The 21,842-nt window shown below is 42.7% G+C and overlaps 1 protein-coding gene across 1 annotated transcript in view; it reads left to right on the top strand.

The window, feature by feature from the left end:
* Window positions 1-21,842, top strand: part of TMEM192 (transmembrane protein 192) — a 528,270-nt gene that overhangs the window by 473,169 nt on the left and 33,259 nt on the right. The window contains exon 5 of the mRNA XM_086962393.1: window positions 2,986-3,088. Coding sequence (XP_086818519.1) covers window positions 2,986-3,088 — 103 coding nt within the window. The remainder of the gene's footprint in view (window positions 1-2,985; window positions 3,089-21,842) is intronic.

The following is a 21,842-nucleotide window of genomic DNA, read 5'->3' as shown; positions in this document are numbered from 1 at the left end:
TTACCCTGACTAGAAGCATGGGTTCCTACTTGGACAAAGGTGCAAACCATTGCCAGCTAAAGACACCCATTTCTAACAGTGACAATATTAGGTCAGATTCTCAAAGCACTTTTTATGCATGTAAATACACTTGAATACATAACAAAGTGAAGTCCAAGTATAAGATTTTTTTTACCAATTCTGTGTCTTGCCAAACTGAGCAAATACGCCTTTGTCAATTCAGCCGCCTTACAAATGAGTGTTCGGATTAAAGATCACTGTCCTTTCATCCCCTAGAGTCACATAGCCAGCATACACTATCCTGGTGTCTCAGCAAAGGGTTAATGATGTTAAAAGTGGCTTTCTTACTTCTCCTCTGGCAGATGTTTTTAAATTAGATGGAGGTGATCATTTATGGTGCTATTAAGTGCATAATCTTGGTGCTCCCCTGAAATGGTAAATAACTTAAAGGTATCTACCTCTCAGGGTGATATTTCTTCTGTGCTTGCAGATCAAGAGGACCTGACTTTCATATGCAATATTTCAAATATGTTGATAGAAATAAGCAAGGTTGGGGTTGTATAGTGCAAATCACTGACCAAAACTTCAATACATAGTTCCAGTCGTAAATTTAGATCAGGTCTCATAATAAATTGGTTCCGTTTATAATGCCCTGATCACCGCCTCCCCCTTTTAACCTTCCACCACCCCATTTATATACAGTGTAGTGGCTTCAAAAAGAAGCATATCTTGATCCCTTTAAAAATCTACTTGTGAAAGAGGCTATTGTCCTCAGAAGCTTGGTTGCTGTTCACGGTGTACAATCTGAACTCCAGTTCTGCATTCATGCCAACCCTAGACATCATCATGTTATTGATATATGACCAAGATGGTCTTCTTGGATTAATATGGATGACACACGCCCAGTTAAAAGCTGTACTTAATATAAAAGGGAGACATGTAGACTCTGTCTTCAACTGTAAGTGGTTACATTCTAAATGGTCAGACAAATTCCATGCTGAAGTGGTGGTTGCAATCTGAAGTTGTGTGATGGGTTAGAGCCAGGCAGCAGTAGACAGTTCACAATACTTCGGCTACGGCAATTTACCTTCTTTCTCCACATGTACTAGTTTGTGAGCACTGAAAGGTTTGAGGGACATATATATGAACCCCATAATTGATGAGATAAAAATTTGAATTAACTACTGATACACTTTAGTTAGAGACATTGGGACATATTCACAAACGGCATTTTGCACTATGTTTTGTAGTGCTGCAATAGTTCTACAAACATTCAACAAAATGCTATTGCGATACCTACATGCTGAGTTTCTGCCTTCGCCTCTCCTCTGATTAAATTGCGTACACTGATTTTTATACACCATTGTTAATAATTAGTTATGCTTAGTAAAAATATTCTTTTACTTCAGGTGGGAATTAATTTTTCAATGGTGGGAATTATTTGTCTCCAAAATTAAGTTTTTAATGTTGCATTTCTTTAGTTCTGCATCTAAAATAAATGCATAACATTAATTTACACAAATATTTAACATACAAATATTTCAGCAGGTTTTGTTTTCTCCAAGTTTCATAAACTTTTTTGTCTATTCTTTACCATTTGGGGACTGCGCAGTCAGGGTGGAGATCTCAGTATGGTATAATAAAGGGAAAAGTTCCCTAAACCTAACCATAGTGAGATCTCTTTATCGTAAAGTATACTGGATTGCCATTGTTTTTGCATTGTTATCTCATCCTATTTCTTCTAATCTCGCCAATTAATCAATCAGCACCTACTTTTAAAAGAAACGTTCTTACAAAAAAATGACAATATTCTTGCCACACACAGTAGAGATGCGTAAAGAGCGTGAGACCCTATTACAGAAGTGTAATTACGATGCATTTGAATCAGGTCATGGTTGTCTGTTCACTAAAGACCATTTTTTAGATTGAAGGCTATTTTCATTATTTTAGGTATTACTTCAACCTAGAGATTAATACTTTTCACCGCTCTATGACCATTATCTTCATCCAATTTCATTTGTGTACAGTACTGTGATGACTACCATTTGAGCTAGATGGTGATGCTGCCTGGTTTGGTAAATGTATAAGCTAAATGTTGGGAGTGCTAATATATATATATTGTGATATGTGATCAAGGCTATCTCTAGCCGAAACGCGTCATGGCGGAGTGGTGCTGGGCTAAACTTTAAATAAAATCAATTTGCACCACGTTGGGTCTCGCTGGTTCCTGATTGACGGTGTGGCTGACTGCGCTGCGCTGCGCTAGGGACTGGACGTACCTCATATATATATATATATATATATATATATATATATATTGCTTGGAGAGAGGTGAGAATTGTGATAATGAGACTATGGTACTTCTTTTACTATTGTCACTCTGTCATTGTTGAATCTTAATGTCTTACGGTACTATGCTGCAGGTAAGCGCCCCCCTTATGTATGCAAACACATTCTGTTCCGAGCTAAACCTTGTCAGACACATATTTAATGTAATGCATTTATGTTTTGGAGATCTTCGGGTGTATGTTTCTGATCCTTTGATACTCTATAGTTATACTTGTTGAAACCACCTACAAAGTGAAAGTCCTGCATAGAAAGGCAGAATCAATTTGGCCAGCGGTCATTTTCTTTAATCCCGCTCATCACCTCAATACAGCTAACCCAAAACTGCTTCCTCATGGTAATTGCTGCTAAGTATCCTAGTGACCCACATACATAAACTACCCTGGGAACATGTGTGCATGTAATTCTAGTTTTGTTTTGGTCTTCTTCCATTTTACAGATGACTGGTGTATCTGCCATTGGAAGGTAGCAAATGTAATAGCTTGAGTCCACCTTGAGTACTTCCCAAGAAGAGAGCTTCCATTTGATTTAATAGCTTTTTTGTACACTTAGTATTGAAATCCTCCCATTTGATAAGTTTACTGTGTTATATGCTATGCCTGAGTCTCTTAAGTCGTTGTTTGTCTGTTCTTTTCCCAGTGAAAATAGGCAAATTCAACAAAGCAATGCCAAGGCCAGATATAATTGAAGAAGAAAAGATGCAAGCGTATCCACGCCATGTAAATTCTGAGATTGGTTTCAGGTAATACACTACTTGCATATCAGCTGCCCCCTTTCTTTTTACGGATGTTAAATGACAAAATAACATTGCTATAAACGAGAACCTATAGTTATTTAATTCTGAAGTAAATTAATCACTTTTTTTCAATGCTGAGAAAATGCATATCATAACCCTTTAGTTGCTAGGCCTCCCCCCATTGTACTAAGCCTTTTTTGTCAATTTGGGGTAGTTCGCGCTTAGGCCCCTGTATTTTATTGTCCATATAAGGTATCCACGCCAAATTTGTGCACTATTCTTCCTACATCATAGGAATTTTAAAGGTACCCAGGGTTTGTGATTTCTCCTGAAGGGGACCCAGAAATTTGCCAAAACATTTAAATAAAAATGTGTGTTGTAACAATGGGGAAAAGTGCTGCAGAAGAAAGCATCTGGTTTTCCCCTTCAAATGGTATAAAAAAAGGGTTTGTGGTGCTGGAATCATCATCTTCCCAGCTTTCAGGGACAAGCAGCCTTTTGTCAGAAAACCAACATTTTTTACACAGTTTTGGCATTTTACTGGGACATAACCTATTTTTGCTACTTTTGTGCTTTCAACCTCCTTCCAGTTAGTGATAGAAATGGGTGTGAAAGCAATAATGGATCCTGGAAAGCTATACATTTCGGAAAAGTAGAAAAAATTCTGAATTCAGCAAGGGGTCATCTGTGTAGAATCTTCAAGGTTTTTTCAATAGAAATCAGTTGAAAATCAGACAAACTGAAAATGAGTTGTCAACGTTTTCACTGTAACTTCTCCTAAGTATGACAGATGTTTGAAAGCAATATACCATTACAACCGCTGGACCCTTCTGGTTGTGGGAATGTATAGAACTTGTAGGTTCACCAAGAACCCGAGGAACCCAGAGCCAATAACTGAGAAGCGTCTTGCAGTAGTTTTTCATTGTGTACCGGGTATACAGCAATTAATTTGGTAAAATATAAAGAGTGAAACATTGACATCAAAAACACCTATGTATTTCTGAAATGGGAACAAAATATAGAGTTTAGAAACAGTAGCTATTTGCACATCTCCGAAATTGTGGTTACACATATTAGCCTGTGAATTATAGGACATTTTTCAAAGTGACGTCTTTTTTACACATTGTCTTATATTAGGAAGACAGAAATGCATAGAAAGTCAATAGGTAATAACAGTTCTCTACAATTCTAGGTTACCCTAAGTCTCCCGGTAAAAATGGTACCTCACTTGTGTGGGTAGGCCTAGTGGCCGTGACAGGAAACAGCCCAAAACGCAAAATGGACACACTACAGTTTTACAGTGAAAACAGACCCTTTTTTGCACAGTGCCTAGCTGTGGATTTTGAACCTTAGCTCAGCCTGCACCTAGGGAAACCTAGCAAACCTATACATTCTTGAACACTGGGTACCCCCGAGGAATCCAAGATGGGGTGACTTGAGTGACTCTCACCGGGTTCTGTTACCCAGAATCTCTTGCCAACCTCAAACTTTGTAAAAACAAAACCCACACATTCCTGTGTTAGAAAAATGTGATTTTTTTCAGCTAAATTTGAGGTTTGCAGGGGATTCTAGGTAGGAAAACATTGGTGGGTCCACGCAAACCATACCTCCCTGGACTCCCCCTGGTGTCTAGTTTTCAGAACTGTGTGGGTTTGGTAAATTTCCCTAGCTGGCCGCCGGGGCCAAAGACCCAGGTGACCCCCCGTTGCGAAACCAGGTTGGTTTGTGATAGGTCATTTTGATGTCTCCACAATACATTTTAGTCCCTTGCCTGTCACAGGTACTTGGCCCACCCATGTGAGTGAGGTACCATTTTTATCGGGAGACCTGGAGGAACGCTGGGTGGTAGGACATTTGTGTCAGCTCAGTGATCCCACAACTTTCCCACACAGAAATTTGCAAAAAATTTAATTTTTTTCAGCTAACTTTGAGGTTTGCTTGCAGGGGATTCTGGGTAGGAAAACGTTGGTGGGTCCACACAAGCCATGCCTCCCTGGACTCCTTCTGGAGTCTTGATTTCAGAAATGTGGGAGTTTGGTAGGTTTCCTTAGATGGCTGCTGAGCCCGAGACCAGAAACGCAGTTGAACCCCTTGAAAAAACAATTCGTTTTGTGTTAGATAGGTGGGCACCTGTGTTTTTGGTCCCGGGTTTGCAGACATCATGGGGAACCTATAAAAAAAGAGACATTTCTGAAAACTAGACACCCGTGGGAATCCAAGGAGGTGTGGCTTGAGTTGATCCCCCAAAATGTTCCTTCCAATCATTTGCTGCACACCTCAAATTTAGCTAGAAAGTCACATTATCCTCTAATATCTGTATGGGGGAAAATCACTGGTATCTAGTGGGCTTTCTGCCCCATGGGGGGCAGAAAGACTGTAATTTTGTGGGGGGGAGGGGAGCATGGGGGTATTGGCACATTGGCATGCCCATCTTGGGCAGCCCCACCCATAAATTGAATGGGGAAAAACCCAGGCATCTAGTGGGTTTTGTAAGGGGTGGGGGCATTGGCATCCCTATATAGGGCAGCCCCCACCCCTAATTCAAAATGCTATAAAAAACATGCAATCTAGTGGGCCTTCTGCCCCCCGCCCCAGGAGAGCAGATTGGGGGCAGAAAGACTGAATGTACCTAATTTTATATGGGGGCAGTAAAGGCCCTTGCCCAAGGGGCAGCTCCACTCTCCCTGGTGGCTAGTGGGTTGATCCCTGCTTGGGATCACCCTCCTGACTTTCTACGTGCTCTGGGGGTTGAGATAGTCCCCTGAGCACGTAGAAAGTGAAACCGAAATGAGCCTATCAGCTCGTTTCAGTTTCGGTTTCTATGAAATGACATCAGTGCAACGTGCGTGCTGATCGTCATTTCATAGAAACCAATAATACAGACTCGGGAGCTGGGAACGTTTTTCCCCAGCTCCCAAAGATTTTTTGGGGAAAAGGGAATCCCGCTGGTGCCTGCACCAGAGGGATTTCCTGTGCCATGGCGTCGGGCGGGCAGGAGCCATCCGACGCAGACGGCTCCCTTGCATTCGGCTCATGGAAGGGGTTAAATGTGCTTTAACCGCATTACCCGTTTCATATTCAGAAATTCCATATCCAAGTAGCCTCACTTGGGTAATTTATTTAATTGTTTATACTCAACACGATTTAAGTCATTTTGAAGATCAATAGTTGGCTGCCTTTTTCTCTGATCTTCACCTCAGCTGTATTGTTTGCTAGAGATGTTTGAAGAATCACCCAGTAATTTAATATAACTTATAGTTTATCTCTATCTTCACTAACCTGGTATGCCACATGCAGAGGAACGCACTGCCATTTTGGCGCTACGTCAAAAGTGAGCTGTCTGAGGCAGAGAAAGTTAATTCCGTAACTTCAGGTGGTTCAAGCATTATTGCTGTGAACTGGAAACCATGCATGATCAGCATACCTGTCATCCCAGGTTAAAGCACAGCTCTGGTACTTGGTGGGAAAATGGATGGATGGACAGAAGCAGGTTTTTTGCCATTGTTTGTATTTGTGACTGCTATACAGTTTTCAGGGATGTGTCTCGTTCCACTCTACCAAAGGCGATCCCTCTCAACTGCATTGTTAGCTGCTGTCACCAAAATTTACAGACCTTCTCCTTTTATACCATATACTTTGAAGTAAACAACAGTATTAGAACCTAGTTTCTAGATTGTATACCTTACAGGTTATCCTCAAGAAGAGCACATCAATATTTCAGGCATCACTCTAAAGGGCCTCCTTGAATTAGTCTGTGACATTATCCTTGAGCACCTAAAGGCATGTAAACTTATTGGGGTACACACAAATAGACAGCTGCTACCCCTGGCTCTGAGGTGAACATTGATTTGCATTATTTTACCCCTACAACCCTTCTTCTCCAACACCTTGTTCTGGATTAAGCATACTCTTCATAAACTACGCTAATTTCTCCATATTTCCTAGATCATTATATACACATGGGGTTCTTCTTATCCCTTATACACATTCAATTACTTTGGGGCTATTGGTTAATATTAAACATGTCCCATAAGATAATTTTGCAGGGGTTCTGTGGAGTCACAGAACTATGCTTGGGATTATGGAACTTTAGTAGGCAGGGACTGAGTCATCCTACTACCTGGTTACCCATGAGCCCTGGACCAACTAGCCATAGTGTCTCACTTGCACTCCTACTCACTCTCAGAGGAACAAGTGATTATACACCCCAACAAACAACACTTCAAACCCTCTCAGGAATGGCATCTTGCAGTGCACACTGTTTTGCTCACACACTCGTACTAGTCCACAATAAATTCTGACAAACACTACAAAAGTTTAAAATGTTTATTTTAGCTATTGTGCTCTAGTATGCAGTATATGTGCCACAACAAGTAGGAAAATGGTTAATACAAATATGGTTAGCATAGCAAGTACTCTGTAAATCATTCAAGGAGCTGTCATTATATACAACAGTATTAGCTAAACTCTCCCTTTCTGCAGAAGCAAAATGATTAAATATCAGACGTTCTGTAGGTGTTGGCAGCGGAGCACATACCCCAGTATACACAGATGAAAACTCTACATCTCAGGTTCTGTCACGATCTTTCCCCTGGAAAGGTCCATCTCTAAGAGTGTGTTCACTATCTGTGCATTCCTATATGACATAAAGTATGTGTTCCCAAACAGCAGCTGCATTTGCGTGTTTTGTCTAGGTGCTAGGGCCTGACCAGAACAGAATAACAAGGGGCATAGTTGTTCGACCTTCTCTACATTTTCAGACTAAATCCCAGGAAAGAACAGAACGTAAAAACAACAGCGTGTTCTGTATGAAAGCACAATGTGGCACAAAGCAAAATATATCTGTAGAGAAACGTGAGCAAAGCAGAGGATAGTCTGCAACATGTTCATGCTAACCTAGGGAAAACTACAATGGGCCTGCACTGGACATATGACACCCTCCCCTTGGTCAGGACAGTAGCACTAAATATTGACAGAAGTCAAACGGTAAACAGAACAAAAGTGCGAAAGCAATTGCAGGGCAATAGTGTCTTCAAAACATTGTGCATTGCCGAATGCAATGAAACTTTTGTTCACAAACATATATCTAATTACAGTGTATCGCCGGTCCCCAAGATGTAGGGTGCCAAATTTAACAACATCAATTCCAGTAACATATCCAAATCTTCCAAATTGGAAATAACTGCCATCCAATTGAGCAGGTCAAAGGAGCAAACATGCTCTTCGTTTCCAGTTGTCCATGGGGCCATCCGAGGAGAACCTGTATGAACTTTGAGGAAACTGAGATCCAGGAGATGCTATGCTGTCGCACAGGGACCGCCTCTGGCCACTGGCCCCTACGCTGGGTTGTATACAAGTCACATACCCAAGGAAAAGTACTGGTTATAGGCCACTAAAGGACCCATCAACAGTTCGAAATCCAGGGCTGCATGAGATGGGGTAGCCAGGAAGACATTCAGGGCCCACTGAAAGTGGCGCCAGATACAATGAAACACATTTTGCTCACAAGTGAAGGAAGCATATCGGAAGGTCAGACAAAATTTGAAACACATTTTGCTCACAAGTGAAGGAAGCATATCGGAAGGTCAGACAAAATTTGACATCTAGAGGCACCATTTCAAAATATTGTAGCATCCGCTTACAGTACAGCTGCAGCGATGCCTGTCCGGGCATGACCACAGATGAAGCAGCCATTGTGATATAGAAGGAACAGCATGACGATGCCACAAACCAAGAAGAGCAGCAGCGGGAACTCACCATATATGCTGGAAAAAATAGAATGTATAAAAAGTGGCATTACTCCGAAAACAGTTTGAAAAGTAACAAGGCCAAAGCCGATGAGTTTAAAAAAGTGTGCCAGGGCCTTGGTATCAGACGTATTAAATATTTGATATATCAATTCCCTGAAATGCAGGGGGAAATTTGTATTTAGTAATTATTGTATTTCAGTAGATGTTCTTGTCAACTGCAGTTCGAAGGTCTCAAGTGCTGCAGTGAGAGTGACTTCATGTTGAAACAATAGCGCTTTGAGTCTACTTACTTTATTGAAGGCCACAATGAACGATCAACATTCCCATTTGGAGGGGGAAAGAGAACGTTGTTGCAACAAGTAACCAACTGGGAAGCATACACTACGTATAGGATTCCCGCCTGCAGATGGCAGCAGTCATAATTATTAAGAAAAAGAAAACTGCAGTTGGAAAGCAATGTAATTGTGGGAATTATAGTGGGAACCAGTGTTCCTTTCAAATAATAAGCCAGATTAGGGGGAGAAACATTTCAGGCACCGTGGATTTTTACTTGTTGACAGACAACGGAATTTCCAGCATTTGAGACCTTCTGTGTTTGGAAACATATCCCACTTTGTGAATGTATTTTAATGATAATAAAACACATTAAATCTTAAATAAACATGTATATCCATAAGTTGAATTACATATTTATTTTAATAAGCTGTAACTGGTCAGTGAAATGCCAAATACTTAAAATTGGAATGATTTGCTCTTTTTGGCCACACTTCTGACACCGCCCACTGACCCAATCCTCGTATTATTCCCGCCCTCTGATTCTCCGCCTACAGTTCCCCTACTTTTTTTTCCCCCACTTTGACCACTGTTTACATCTAGGTTATGTCATGAGTTGGTATGCAACGGTGGAATAAAAACAATCACAGGCTGCCATTGCTTAACCATAGATGATCGATTGAACCACATTAACACTTGAGACAGTGTTTTAGAGTGTGCAAGCTACAAAACTTAAAATATAGATACACGCAGTGCCGTGTAAATAATCATCTGGGTTGAACGCTGAAACTCACGGCATTAGCCAAAGGATTAGTTGAAAGAGGAATGTTTCTCGTCCTTTCCTAAACTTGAAGTGCTTGCCTTTGGATTTTAGCTGTGGTTTGGGGTAGCTTTTGTTATCCTCCCCCAGTTACACCCAGGCTCCTTTATTTTGTCTGCATCGCTCTGCTGATAATGTGCGTTTAAGCCTCCACAATTCGTAAAGCAAAGACTGGCTAATATCTGCAGTCACAGTATTGCAGTGTTATATATTTAACTGTTAAGTCACTGCTTTTTTATTTACTTGGAGCCATCAGCAATATTTTCTCTAACTACAGTTGGTTTTTAATTACACCTTAAGATGGCACATTTTAACTTGTATTTGTGTGTTCTTGCACTCTGTTTTCGTACTCCCACCTCTTCTGCTATTCTTGAGTTTCCATTAACATTTGTGTGTATCGTGGGTCTCACCTAGAAACAGTTTTAGTTGTTTGCTGTCAAAGACCTTTTGTGAACTATACAAGTACTTACAGTCAGTGCTCTAAATGAAAATATATAAATGTGAAGGTAGTCACTATAGAGTACCTGTTTCCTCCTGAGAAGTGACAGTATACTCCCATTAAATGTATTGCAGCAGTGCTGACATGTGCAGATACTCTCCCTTTAAAATTATTTCGGAACAGAACCTGCCCATTTAAATCACTGCTTACAGTGGCATTTGGATAATTCCATTGCTTAACATTGTTGGCTTCTCCCCTACCAGACAGCTGTCTCCTTGAGAAGGACCTATTGTGAACTTACAGTGGGCCTGCAGCCTACCCATTGCTTAACATTGGTTGGCTTTATTGTCACTCTCATTTGCTTGCTTCTTAATCAATGTATGCCCTTCATGTTCTTGCGTTTGTCCCTCCCCATGGAGCATAGCTTCTTTACAGTCTTTTAAATTGGCTGACTTTTATCCTTCCACTGCTCACATTTAGAGAATCTCTTTTTCAGTTTCATTCTGCATTCCGTGAGAGCAGGGTCGGATTGGGATTGAAAATCGGCCCAGGCACACACAAAAAATCGGCCCCCATTTTTATAATGCCTTTCCTCAAATCACATCTTCAGCATAAGTGCATCGAAAAGAAGGGGGGCTTAAAAAATGCATGCATTAGTTTACACTAGTGAAACACACCTGAAAACAAGTGAGGCCCCTTCTACTGAGGCCCCCTGCTCCGCTCAGTATGTGCATATATTAAGGGGCCGGCCAGGAGACAAAGGGAGTGATACCTCTGCCTGTTGTTAAACCGGGGGTGGGGGGCCGGCGGTGTTGGTGGCAAGGGGGTTGGTAATGAGCGCCCATCTGCCTGCAGAAAGGCCACTCAGCCACCCACTGGGCCGCTGGCTGTATTCCGAAAATAGAGACACCGCCCAAATCGGCCCCAGACTGCTCAGAAAAGCAGCCGACAGCAGGAACTCAGACACCGGCCCCTCGGGCATTGCCCGAGTGCCCGCGTTACCAATCGGAGGCTGCCTGAGAGGGCATGTGTTTTCTAGATCTCTCCCCTGTGCTTTGGTGCTCCCACTCCTCCCAGCATGTCTGTAACAGCACAGCAACAGGGATATTTTGGCAGCGGTGTGGCTTAAGAGCAGACTTGTAAGGGTTGTTTTTATTTTATCACCTGTGTTTCACATACTGCTCTTGGGGAAGGGCCTTCTGCTGCGTCACTCAGCTGGAATCTGATGCAGAAGGTGTACTTAGCATGAAGTTTTTCTTTGGAGGACCATAAACGTGCTGAAGAGGCTACTGCAGAAAACCAAATGTCTGAATCCTTTACATTTTGACACTGTAAAAAGAATAATTCTGAGTGTTTCTTTAGTGAACGGTATTTGAAAAACAAACCATAACATTTATAAATATTGAAAACATTGAACTGAGGGTACAGTTTTGAGCTACCATAAGATATGTATTTGCTTTTCCATCAATAGTAACTCTGAAATTGTTTTTCGTTTACAGTATTTTAGCAATACTTTATTTACATACAAACACTAGAAAAGCCAACAACTTAGCACTTACATCAAAAAGGTGAGGCCTGTTAGTTTTGCCAATGCTTGTTGTGTTTGTCCCTGTTCTGGAACACAGTTTATTTTCCATCCTTTTAACTGTAGGTCATGTATCCTTTCACTGCTCACATTCAAGCAATGATTTTTTTTGTTTTTGGCTTTATTATTCCATGGTTACTGGCTGTTATTTTCTTGCACTCTCCCCTTCATGTCCCTGCTCCCGCATTCACTGTGTTGTCCTACTCGACCCCTAGACTAATACATTGTTTCCGTCCTACTCCCCGTCCCGCCTTTATTTTTTTTATTTTTATTTTTTTTATTTTTATTTTTTTTACTGAGGCCCACACGTCTTCCTTTGCTTTCCCCACTTGTTCCCTGTTAATCGTGCTGCTTTTTGGGGGGTCTTCTTTTCTCACTTCCACACCCACTACAGAGTTGCTTGCTGCTCCCTCCAAGTTCGATTAAAAAAATTAAAATAAAATAAATAGCCAGATACTTGCAATTTGTTGTAAATCTGCTCTCTTATGAAAACTCAACTTTGAACTCAACTTTGCACCCCTTTATTTCTTTATTTTTTAGTTATAGTTCCAAGATTGATGTCTGCCATCTTTGAATGGTAAATAATTTTTAAAAAATGGGAGCTATGTCATGCCGTATGCGAGTGCTTGTGTGATGACTCATGTAAGTGCACACTTCATCGTGCTTTTTTGTTTGCCAAACGTGTTGAGCAGCAAACAAGCATTTTTGTTTCCTTTTTTTATCTTTCTGTTTGTTTAGTATTTGCTAAGTCAATAGAGCTGTATTGGCAGGAATAAAATTTGAAGCTTATTGGCTTTGCCTATGCTGTCAGTTACCTTTTTCTGGCAAAACTTCTCTGTTCCTCTGCTTTCTGGAGATGAGCTGGTCTTGAAGGCACATTCTTATTGCTTTAGCAAGAGCAAGGTATTCTGCCTTATCCAGCAAGATGGATGTTTATTTGCAGTGTTTTTATCTGAGCAACCTCAATATGTTTTGATATTGAGGTGCACTAATGATTGCAAGGAGCAGAAAGTGCCTTTTTGGCATCAAGATTATTGAGTGATGCATCCACGCAGGTCATTTACTACTCAGCCCATTCCTCACTGGGCTTCTTAAGTCACATAATTGCTCATCAAGGGTATGGGCCTTTAAATACATAGCCTGGCTTGCTGCACGCCCCGGTACATATTCTTGGCTTCGGTTAGCCTTTCTCTAGAGTGCAAGTGAGATTGTTTCCCTTCAGCCTGAGGCCACCAAGTGTGAAACTGTGCTGTACTTGTCAAACTGTGATCTGTGTCTCCCACCGCAGTTAGAAGGCTCCAAATGTGGTCATGTTAGCCACAAATTACCTCCTGTAGTAATCATACTCTCATGTAATATGATTACTCAGGAAGTGTGGTTTTCTACTGCAGCGCGTCAGTCCTGTTAGGGATGTTTTTTTTCCTTTCTGGGCTACTTGTTCAAGGTGTTCTAAAGCATGAAGAAAACATGATCATCAGCATCGACCTTTTGATGTTTGGAGCTAATCAGTTAATTGAATCCAGAGACTGTAGGTTACAAGTGAGGGATTTGAACGTTAGCTCAGAAGTACAAAAATGTTGGACCAGTGTCAAGGAGCAATGTGTGCTTATTATATGAAACCTCTTGCGGCCCTCACCTCCCTGTTGCCAGCCAGTGGGTTCGATTCAGAATTTGAGATATGTGCAACCTTTTGGGAGCACCCATGCATGGATGGACTTCTGATTTCTGGTCCTGCTGGAGACGTTTCTAGATATTGCACCGTCTTGAAGTACATTTTTCGTTGTAGTTAAATCATGATGTCTTGTCTCAGGTGGTGTCCTGGGATGGCTAATGTTATGGGGGAATGAGAAACAGGGAGACATGGCGATAGGGACCAGTCCTCTCAGCAATGGCAGACCTCAAGACAAAGGGTAAAGCAGACTAAAGATCTGCAGAATAGGGCTGGTGTAGAGAGACAGGCCATTCAATCTACCGAAGTGTGGGACAAGCTCTCAGTTTGAGCCAGGTGACCGCCTTCTAGCTAAGAAGGAACAGTCCAGGCAATAAGACAGCGGAGCGTATCTGTAGTTTGATGACTTGAGTTTCACTAACACTCACCCCCCACGTAGCTCACATGAAAAGACCATCCTGTCACTTTTGTTGAGGTTTGCCTGGACCCAAAAATCATCAGATAAGACTATCTTAGTTGACTCTGTTTAGCCGGATGGGTGCAAGACCTGAACTCTAACTACAAATGAACCTACATACATAATCCAGGACATATATTATGCATTCCGAATAACCTAAAAAATTTCAAAATCCATATTTTCCTCCAATTATCTACAAATCACCACCGTAGGGGGAATCCAAACCCTCCAAACCACATCATCACTCACTAGGGAAAGTTAAAAGACCGCACCTACAGATAAGTCTGCTACGGACGCGCCTTGAAACCGTGTATCATAGCAAGTCTTGTTTTGCAGTTCTGAGCTCACCCAGGGGCAAAGGCAGGCTGTGGTGGGAATGTATGCGCAAGCATTCCCATTAAAATTCAGGAATCTGCAAACAGCCGTTAAACTGAACTCGTGACACCGTATACGTTGAGCTATGCTATTTTTGTTGCATTAATGCACATGCTTTGGAAAAAAAACGGGTGAAGGAACGACTCTCTTATATTTGTGGGAAAGCAGGTGTGCATGTGAAGGTAGTGTAGGTAACTTTAAGCGAAGCTGAAGTATTTGAGCTCCGTTATGTCGTCTTTACAAGGACCCGTCCATGTCTTCCCCCGCATTTCTGACGCCATGGCGGTCACTTTGTTCGTTGGCTTCAATACGGCCGGGGTCTGTTCTGCGGGCCATCAAGTGACCTTTGGTCAGTCGCTGCTCTGCCCGGCTACACAATCCGGCCTTCGTGCTCTGCACCCCAGGGAAATATGTCCAAACAAATCTCTTGGAAATGAGTGCACGAGATTTCCAAACGGGTATCCAGACCCCTGCTGTGCTTCTGTTTGTTTTTTGTAGGTTTACAGAGAGCGACCCTTGCCCAAGGTCACATTGCATAAGAACTCGATGTGTTCCATAAGATCCAGGCATTACGCATTTTGAAGGCATAGGGATATGTGATTTGCCCAGAATCACAGGATTTTGAGGCGAGGTCAGATTCGAACCGGCTTGGGCTCTAGCCGTTAGGCCACATCTCTCCTTTGACATCTCTCTCATCACAGTGAAAAACAGCAATGACTTGCACAATTCGGTTTATAATCTATTATAGAGACAAATGATTATGAATGAAGAGCCGAGCATGAGTGGATCCAGGCCCAGACGGATCGGTTTACACCGCACACGGGTCATTACCGCCTGGCACCATAAAGCACCAGACGCTCATTTTTCAAGCCTTAAAACAAAAGAGGGAACTCCCCGTGCAAGCTTATTGTAGTGTGCGCTGAACGTGAGAAGGGAGCGGGGAATGTCAACGGAGACTTTCCTTTCACCGAGAGGTTTGGATGGGAGAACTCGTCGCCCCATCTTATCTGACCACCAGCTCGTTTTTTCAAAACCTTGACTGGAACAATGCTAAAATGCAAATTAAACTTTATTTAGCGATATCTACTGTCAAGAGGAAGATTGACCTGCTGCCCCCGCTATTTATGGCCTGGGCAATCAAGCCCGCCCTTTCTCCCCCGAACAGGCACAAAGATTTGTAAAGCGACAATGGGCCCATTCATCAGTGACTTGCATACACGCAGCCTCCTTCTGAAACTGCTCTTTTTGAGCGCACATGATTGTTTAGCCGTTTTAGGTAACGTTTTCAGTAACTGAACCGCCAGCCACGTTTATCTTTGCTTCTAAATTATTCACTTTTTTCTTTCATTTTCTCTGACCTGCCCTTTCGCCCACATATGTCCCGTACAAGTCTCCTCTGCTTAAATCTGCAGACTCCAGGCCGCAGGAGCCCAGATGGGCCCTCTTGGAAAGAGTGTCCGTGCCATTGTCTTTGCTGAGCATCTCTTCGTTGGCGAAGAGACCTCCTCTTTGAATACTCTGGCCACAGGGAAGGCAGTGGGCGCCTCTGGCCCATCATTCTGCTCTTGACGGCCCAATGGCTACGGCAGTGCTCTCTATTTCCTCGCCATCTCCAATGAACGGTGTTGGCTGACCCGTCCGGCCCTGTGTCCGAGTCTTTAGAGCTGGCCAATGGGTCCATCTCTTTGTGTCCATAGAGACCCGCCTCTACGCATGCCTAGGCCACAGCGAAGGCTGTGGGCGCCACTGGCCAATATATTCTGCTCTTGACTACTCAATGGCTTATACAGCTGCAGTGCTCGCTATTGTTTCCCTGTCTCCAATGGACTGTGTTGACTGACCCTGGTCTGTGGGAGTCTTTAGAGCTGGCCAATGGGTCCATCTCTTCGTGTCCATAGAGACCCGCCTCTACGAATGCCTAGGCCGCAGCGAAGTCTGTTGGCGCTTCTGGCCAATATATTCTGCTCTTGACTGCCCAATGGCTTATACAGCTGCAGTGCTCGCTATTGTTTCCCTGTCTCCAATGGATTGTGTCGACTGACCCCGGTCTGTCCCCTTCTCTACATCTGGCCAAGGGGTCCATCTCTGCATTTCGGATGTGAGGGGCGCTGAAAAACCAGTGGTGCCGATCATTTGACTGACTTTTTAAGTTCTAAATAGAGAACTATGTCCTGGATAACTTTGCCCCTGAGAGTGATAGCAAGTATTTCATTGGCAAAAAGGGTAATGCTCACTCTTCGGACCTATTATTTTGTGACCCCTCTCTTGTTTTGCTGGGGTTCAATATTTGGAGCTCTGGGACCTGCAGGACGGCACAATGGAAGCCAAAACTCCAAGTAAAGCGGGATGGGTTGTGGGCCTCGGATTTTGAGCTTTACTACCCGGCCCCTCAACTACAATGGGTGGCGCAGTGGCTTTTGGGGGGGATCACCTGTAAGAAGCAGGACTGACTCCATCCCACAGACGAAATGGACTACCTAACAATCATTTTCTCCCCTATGTTCAGGCAGAGTGTGGACTTTCAGACTTGGTACTGGCAGCCAGTGGCTGTTTTAATAAGAGCTTGCAAATCGCAATCAATCAATTAATCAATCAGGGTTGGTAAAGCACAACTACTCACCTGTGAGGGTCTCAAGGGGCTGGGGGAGGTGGAGGTGGAGGGGGGCAGCTCCGTTGAGTGCTGGGGTCATCTTAAGAGCCAGGTCTTCAGGTCCTTCCTGACTGGGGCAATGTGGGAGATTGCTGGAGGTGGAGGGTGAGCGTGTTCCCGGCTTTGGCTGCGAGGGAGAAGGCCTTTCCTCCCGTTCTGGTTTTGTTGATATCTGGAACGGTGGCCAGAGAGAGCTGGGCTGATCTGAGGTGTCTTTTGGATGTTTTGCCTTATGTCGCTGATAGAGCGCGCAGGTCACCCGGCTCAGAATTTACCAGATTTTCACGCACTTGGGCCCATAACGTGATTACGAAATACAATTTTGTAAGTCGGGTGATTTTACACGCCACTATCAGTATTCTATGTGTGTTTCCTGTAACACTATTACCATGGTACCTGACTTACCACAGGCACTTACTCCTCCTGATGGATCAGGAGCTGTCGAGGACAGGTGATAACACTTCTAAAACACTTAGTCTATTCACATAACATCAGTTGTACCTTTTCTGAATGACCACAGACACCTGAGGCGTTTTAAAGTCTTTATATAAGAATGTAAAATTTAAAGTGACAAAATTATAAGGCAAATGCTGATAAAAACATCAATAAGCAGAATCACAAAGATTATGTAACTATGAATGAGGGACAACACCATTTAGGGCAACTGAGTTTTCTATAGGGTAAGGGTAACAGGGAACATGCTATTCAGTTAGGCTTAAACTAAGGACGGTAAGCTTAAAACACATTAGTCAGTGAATTTCTATAGCCTATAAGTGATTCAAACCCTAATCTTAGTCTATCTAACTTAGATCCTAATATTCATCACACTTTATTTAAGCAAAAACAGTTTCGATATGCCCTGCAGGGAAGGGGAAAAATGGAACATTCTAACAACAATTTGCAAATGAATCAGTAGAGAGAACAGGGAGAAATATCATGGGCGCATAACGGCTTTATTAAAGAGCAGGAAGGAAAGGATAGTATACGGACATCCACAGGTATATTTACCTAGGATAGGAATGAGGACTAACCCTGGCCACGGGTCAGCTTCGGGAAAAGACGAGGACAAGGACCCTCAAGGATTTGGGATGCCAGAAGGTGAGCAGGTACAGCTCACGGAAAATCAGGACAGGATACCCCTCAGGATTTGGGTCAGGACTGGGCTCACCAAAGGGCACGACCAACACCTGCAGCTTCGGATGCAACGCCTGCGCTACCCCCTCACTGCACGGAATCCGCCAATAACCCCGATTGGGTTCTCGAATCTCCCAGCCAAGTGCTTCGCCAGCACTTAGGACTATTTCCACCCCTTAGAGTTTGTGGAAAATTCGGACAGAGCGCTCCGCAGCTCTCTGTATCAATCACCTATAGAGTCGTGGGGTCGGTGACAGGTCAGCTATTCAGACAAGTCGGACAATTTTCCCTAACTAACTAGGCTAGTTATACCCTTTTTGGGTCCCCAGACCACCCACAAATGTTGCAAGTGACAGGGTCCCAACTTACGATTGGTCAGGAGAGGCGATTAGGTCATTATTACCTCCTAAAATTCTGCATTCCCATGATGAATATTAAGTTTTCATACCCGCCCCTTACATTCCTGTTCCCAGGCATACGTGTAGAAGAAGACAATGGTGCATACAGTGGACAGAAACAAATGTAACAATTTTAGGTGGATTTCAGCATCTTCTCCCAGGACTGAGGTGTGTTCCCAGGCGCATCTCGCTTCAGAAGCCAGCTGGTTAGGTTCTGCTTCTGCCCTGTGTGGGTTTTCCCTCATCACGTGACAGGGTCGGAACGAGTTTCAATATGGAGTTATCCCCTCACCCAGGCCCATGGATGCGTGGTACATGAAAAGTAAGCGAAAACAAATTAATAACACAGAAAAATAGAACACACTGTACACCATGATATTCTGCACTGCACCCCTTACTTCATAATAACTATAGCGATTAATGATTATGCAGGAATAGATAGAAATGCAAAGCAGCGTAGGCAAGCAGGACGCATGGTTAGAAATAAGCGGCCATATCAGCTACAATGCGCATGAGCGAACTTCTCCCTCCAAATCTGCGAGTGCGTCACATCACATGGGTATGACCGACGCATGCGCAGTCTGAATTTCTGCAAAGCGGCCATTCTGTAGTATGCAAGCGGAGTTACGATTAGTAAACACATATGCAAGCATCTCTAGGACACCCGCGTGTACTGTAAAAGTGTAATATTAATGACGAACAGGATTGTTTAGTACTATTACAAGTTAACGAGGTTCATGAGAAGGAGCAAGTCGCTTTACGTGCAAATTCTCACTCCATCAATCCCCTCTTTGATGATATTTACTATCATCACTATTAATGGAAACAGATGCCAACTTCATTTTTTCTTCACATCTCACTCATCTCTATCTCAACAAATTTATTGTTAAGCCGTTTTTCAGCATCTTTATTGGGATGGGAACCTTAGCCTTCTTATAGATCTGGTTCCTTAATTCTTCTAATTCGAGTTCATCCACATTCCGTTTCACTCCCCTCCTGTTTACAGTGTACTTCTTTCTGCATTTTTGGCATTTGCAGCAAATTATTATAATGAACACAATTAGACTTATTCCAGCTATTGGCATCAGTATCTTTCCCACTAGACTGCGGCCTATGTTAGTAAACCAACTACCTACGGAAGAGAGACCATCAGTCAGTCTTTTCCAGGCACTATCAACCTCCAATGGTTTAAGTTCTTTTTCCAAATTAGTTATGTTTTGCACATATTTCTTAATTTCTACACTTTTATCAGGAATGTAAGTGCAACAATGTTGCGCCTTCAGCATTCTGCAGACCCCGCCCTCTTTTGCCAATAAGGTATCAAGAGCAAGGCGATTTTGTAAAACCAATGATCTGATCGCAACCATTTCAGTATTGACCAGCAGGAATCCAGCAGCAGTGTCAGTTGACAACCGATCCACTACTGTAGACAATTTGCAGATACGGTGAGTATTCAGAACTACCCCCATTCCAGGTATCAGTGCACTAAATATATCACCTATAATTTCTCCTACACTCTCACGTCTACTACGCACTAAGCCATTAGTGTTTTCATTGCTTCCAGCAGCGTTATTCACATGGTATATTTTTGGGAAGACAATGCCAAAATAGCAGCTTCCATACCAGTGATCCGGCAATTTGAAATAAGCCTTGTTTCCACATATATAATAAATTCCGGGAAACACAGGTTCTGACCCATTTTTGAAACCCCAACCTCCAATTACCTTGTAATTATGTTCGCATTCGCTGGAACCGATGAATACATTGTTATAGTAACTAGTCTTTTCTCTATGAAGGCAGAGTTTCCCTTTTCGTTCAAAATCCAACAACAGCGCAGGATTTGCTTCGCCATTTGAGGTGCCCTCCATGTTTTCAGCCCATTTAGGAGTTTTCTGTTTCTTATCATTGGCCTTTCTCTGGAAACTCTCCCTTCTCTTTTCTGCCATTTTCAAGAACATTTTCTCTTGCTCATGTAATGAGCAAGTCAAATTATCTCTTCGAGCCTCATTCAAATCTATGTCACCTATAGTCAGAAAGTATTCTCCCATGTAACGAGTCACCTCACTTCTGACATGCACAATATTCAGGTGCCCCCGAATAGGCAGTTCAGAAAAAATCACTTCAGTGTTTGAATAATAGTACTGTAAAGTGCTTCTATAAAATAAGCTTGCTAATATACTACAGGAAATTCCATAGGTCAGGGGTAAATGATGGTAGGTCACGCCTTCAGCTACAGATGTGGGCAGCTTCATACATACGTAACAATCTTCTATTTCCATAGCTTCTACGTAATGCACTAAAAGGTTTGCAAAGACATTTAAATGTGATCGGTTTCTCATGCGGTGAAAATGTAGTCCTTCCTCATCTGGTGCTTCTAAGTCAGGTCGTGTTTGTCTCAGGCTGACTGAATTGTCACGTCTTTCTACACTTTGTGGTGTCTCTACAGTATTTACAATCTCTGAATCTGGGGTCATTGGTTTAGTAGGGTACAGGTTAGTATCTTTACTTATCATAAAAGGTATAAAGACTGTTAGTCCTATCCATACTACTATAACTATTGCTACACTGCATAAGCATATCTTACTGCAAGTTTTACAACAATTCCCTCTCGGTCTTCCATTTACATTTGAATCAGACATTTTGCTTCTAGGTGGCTTTCCAACCCCCTCTTTGTTTCTTTTTACAAGAGGCTCACGCAGTTTCACCTTTCAGGGTGGATCTTCTACCTCAGAGCTCTGATCCTCGATTGAATCTTGATCGCTTCTGTCACTTTCTTCAGGGTCGTCAATCTCTTCCAACACCAAAAAGGTCCATTCAGGACTCCGATAGTTTGTATTTAGTTTCTTTGCTCTGGTACTGCGTCTATTTTGCTGAGCTCCGTCTCTTTGTCTTTCACTAGCAGCTCTTTTTCGGTCTTCTAGTTTCTCTTCTACAGTTTTCAGTCTTAGTTTCAGCCTCTTTATATATTTTGGTTTATCTTTCTTCTTGAGCCTTTTAGTGGTCGAGGAAACTTGGCCTTCCTCGTGAACTCTTTTGTTTTCACTCCGTTGTGGCACTATTGTTTTGGCAGTGTCCTTTTCCTTTCCTGTCTGACTAGGTACAGGTCTTTCATCGGTTTATTCTGCCTGGTTTCTAAGCTGGCCTTGTTCAGGTATGTTTTGTATTTGATCTTGATTTTCAACCAATTTGGACTCTGCTTCCTGAACACGT

The sequence above is a fragment of the Lissotriton vulgaris genome, chromosome 3_1 (genome assembly GCF_964263255.1).
Source record: "Lissotriton vulgaris chromosome 3_1, aLisVul1.2, whole genome shotgun sequence".
Lineage (NCBI taxonomy): Eukaryota > Metazoa > Chordata > Amphibia > Caudata > Salamandridae > Lissotriton > Lissotriton vulgaris.
The sequence above is the reverse complement of the archived record's forward strand: the minus strand, read 5'-3'. Positions and strand labels throughout refer to the sequence as shown.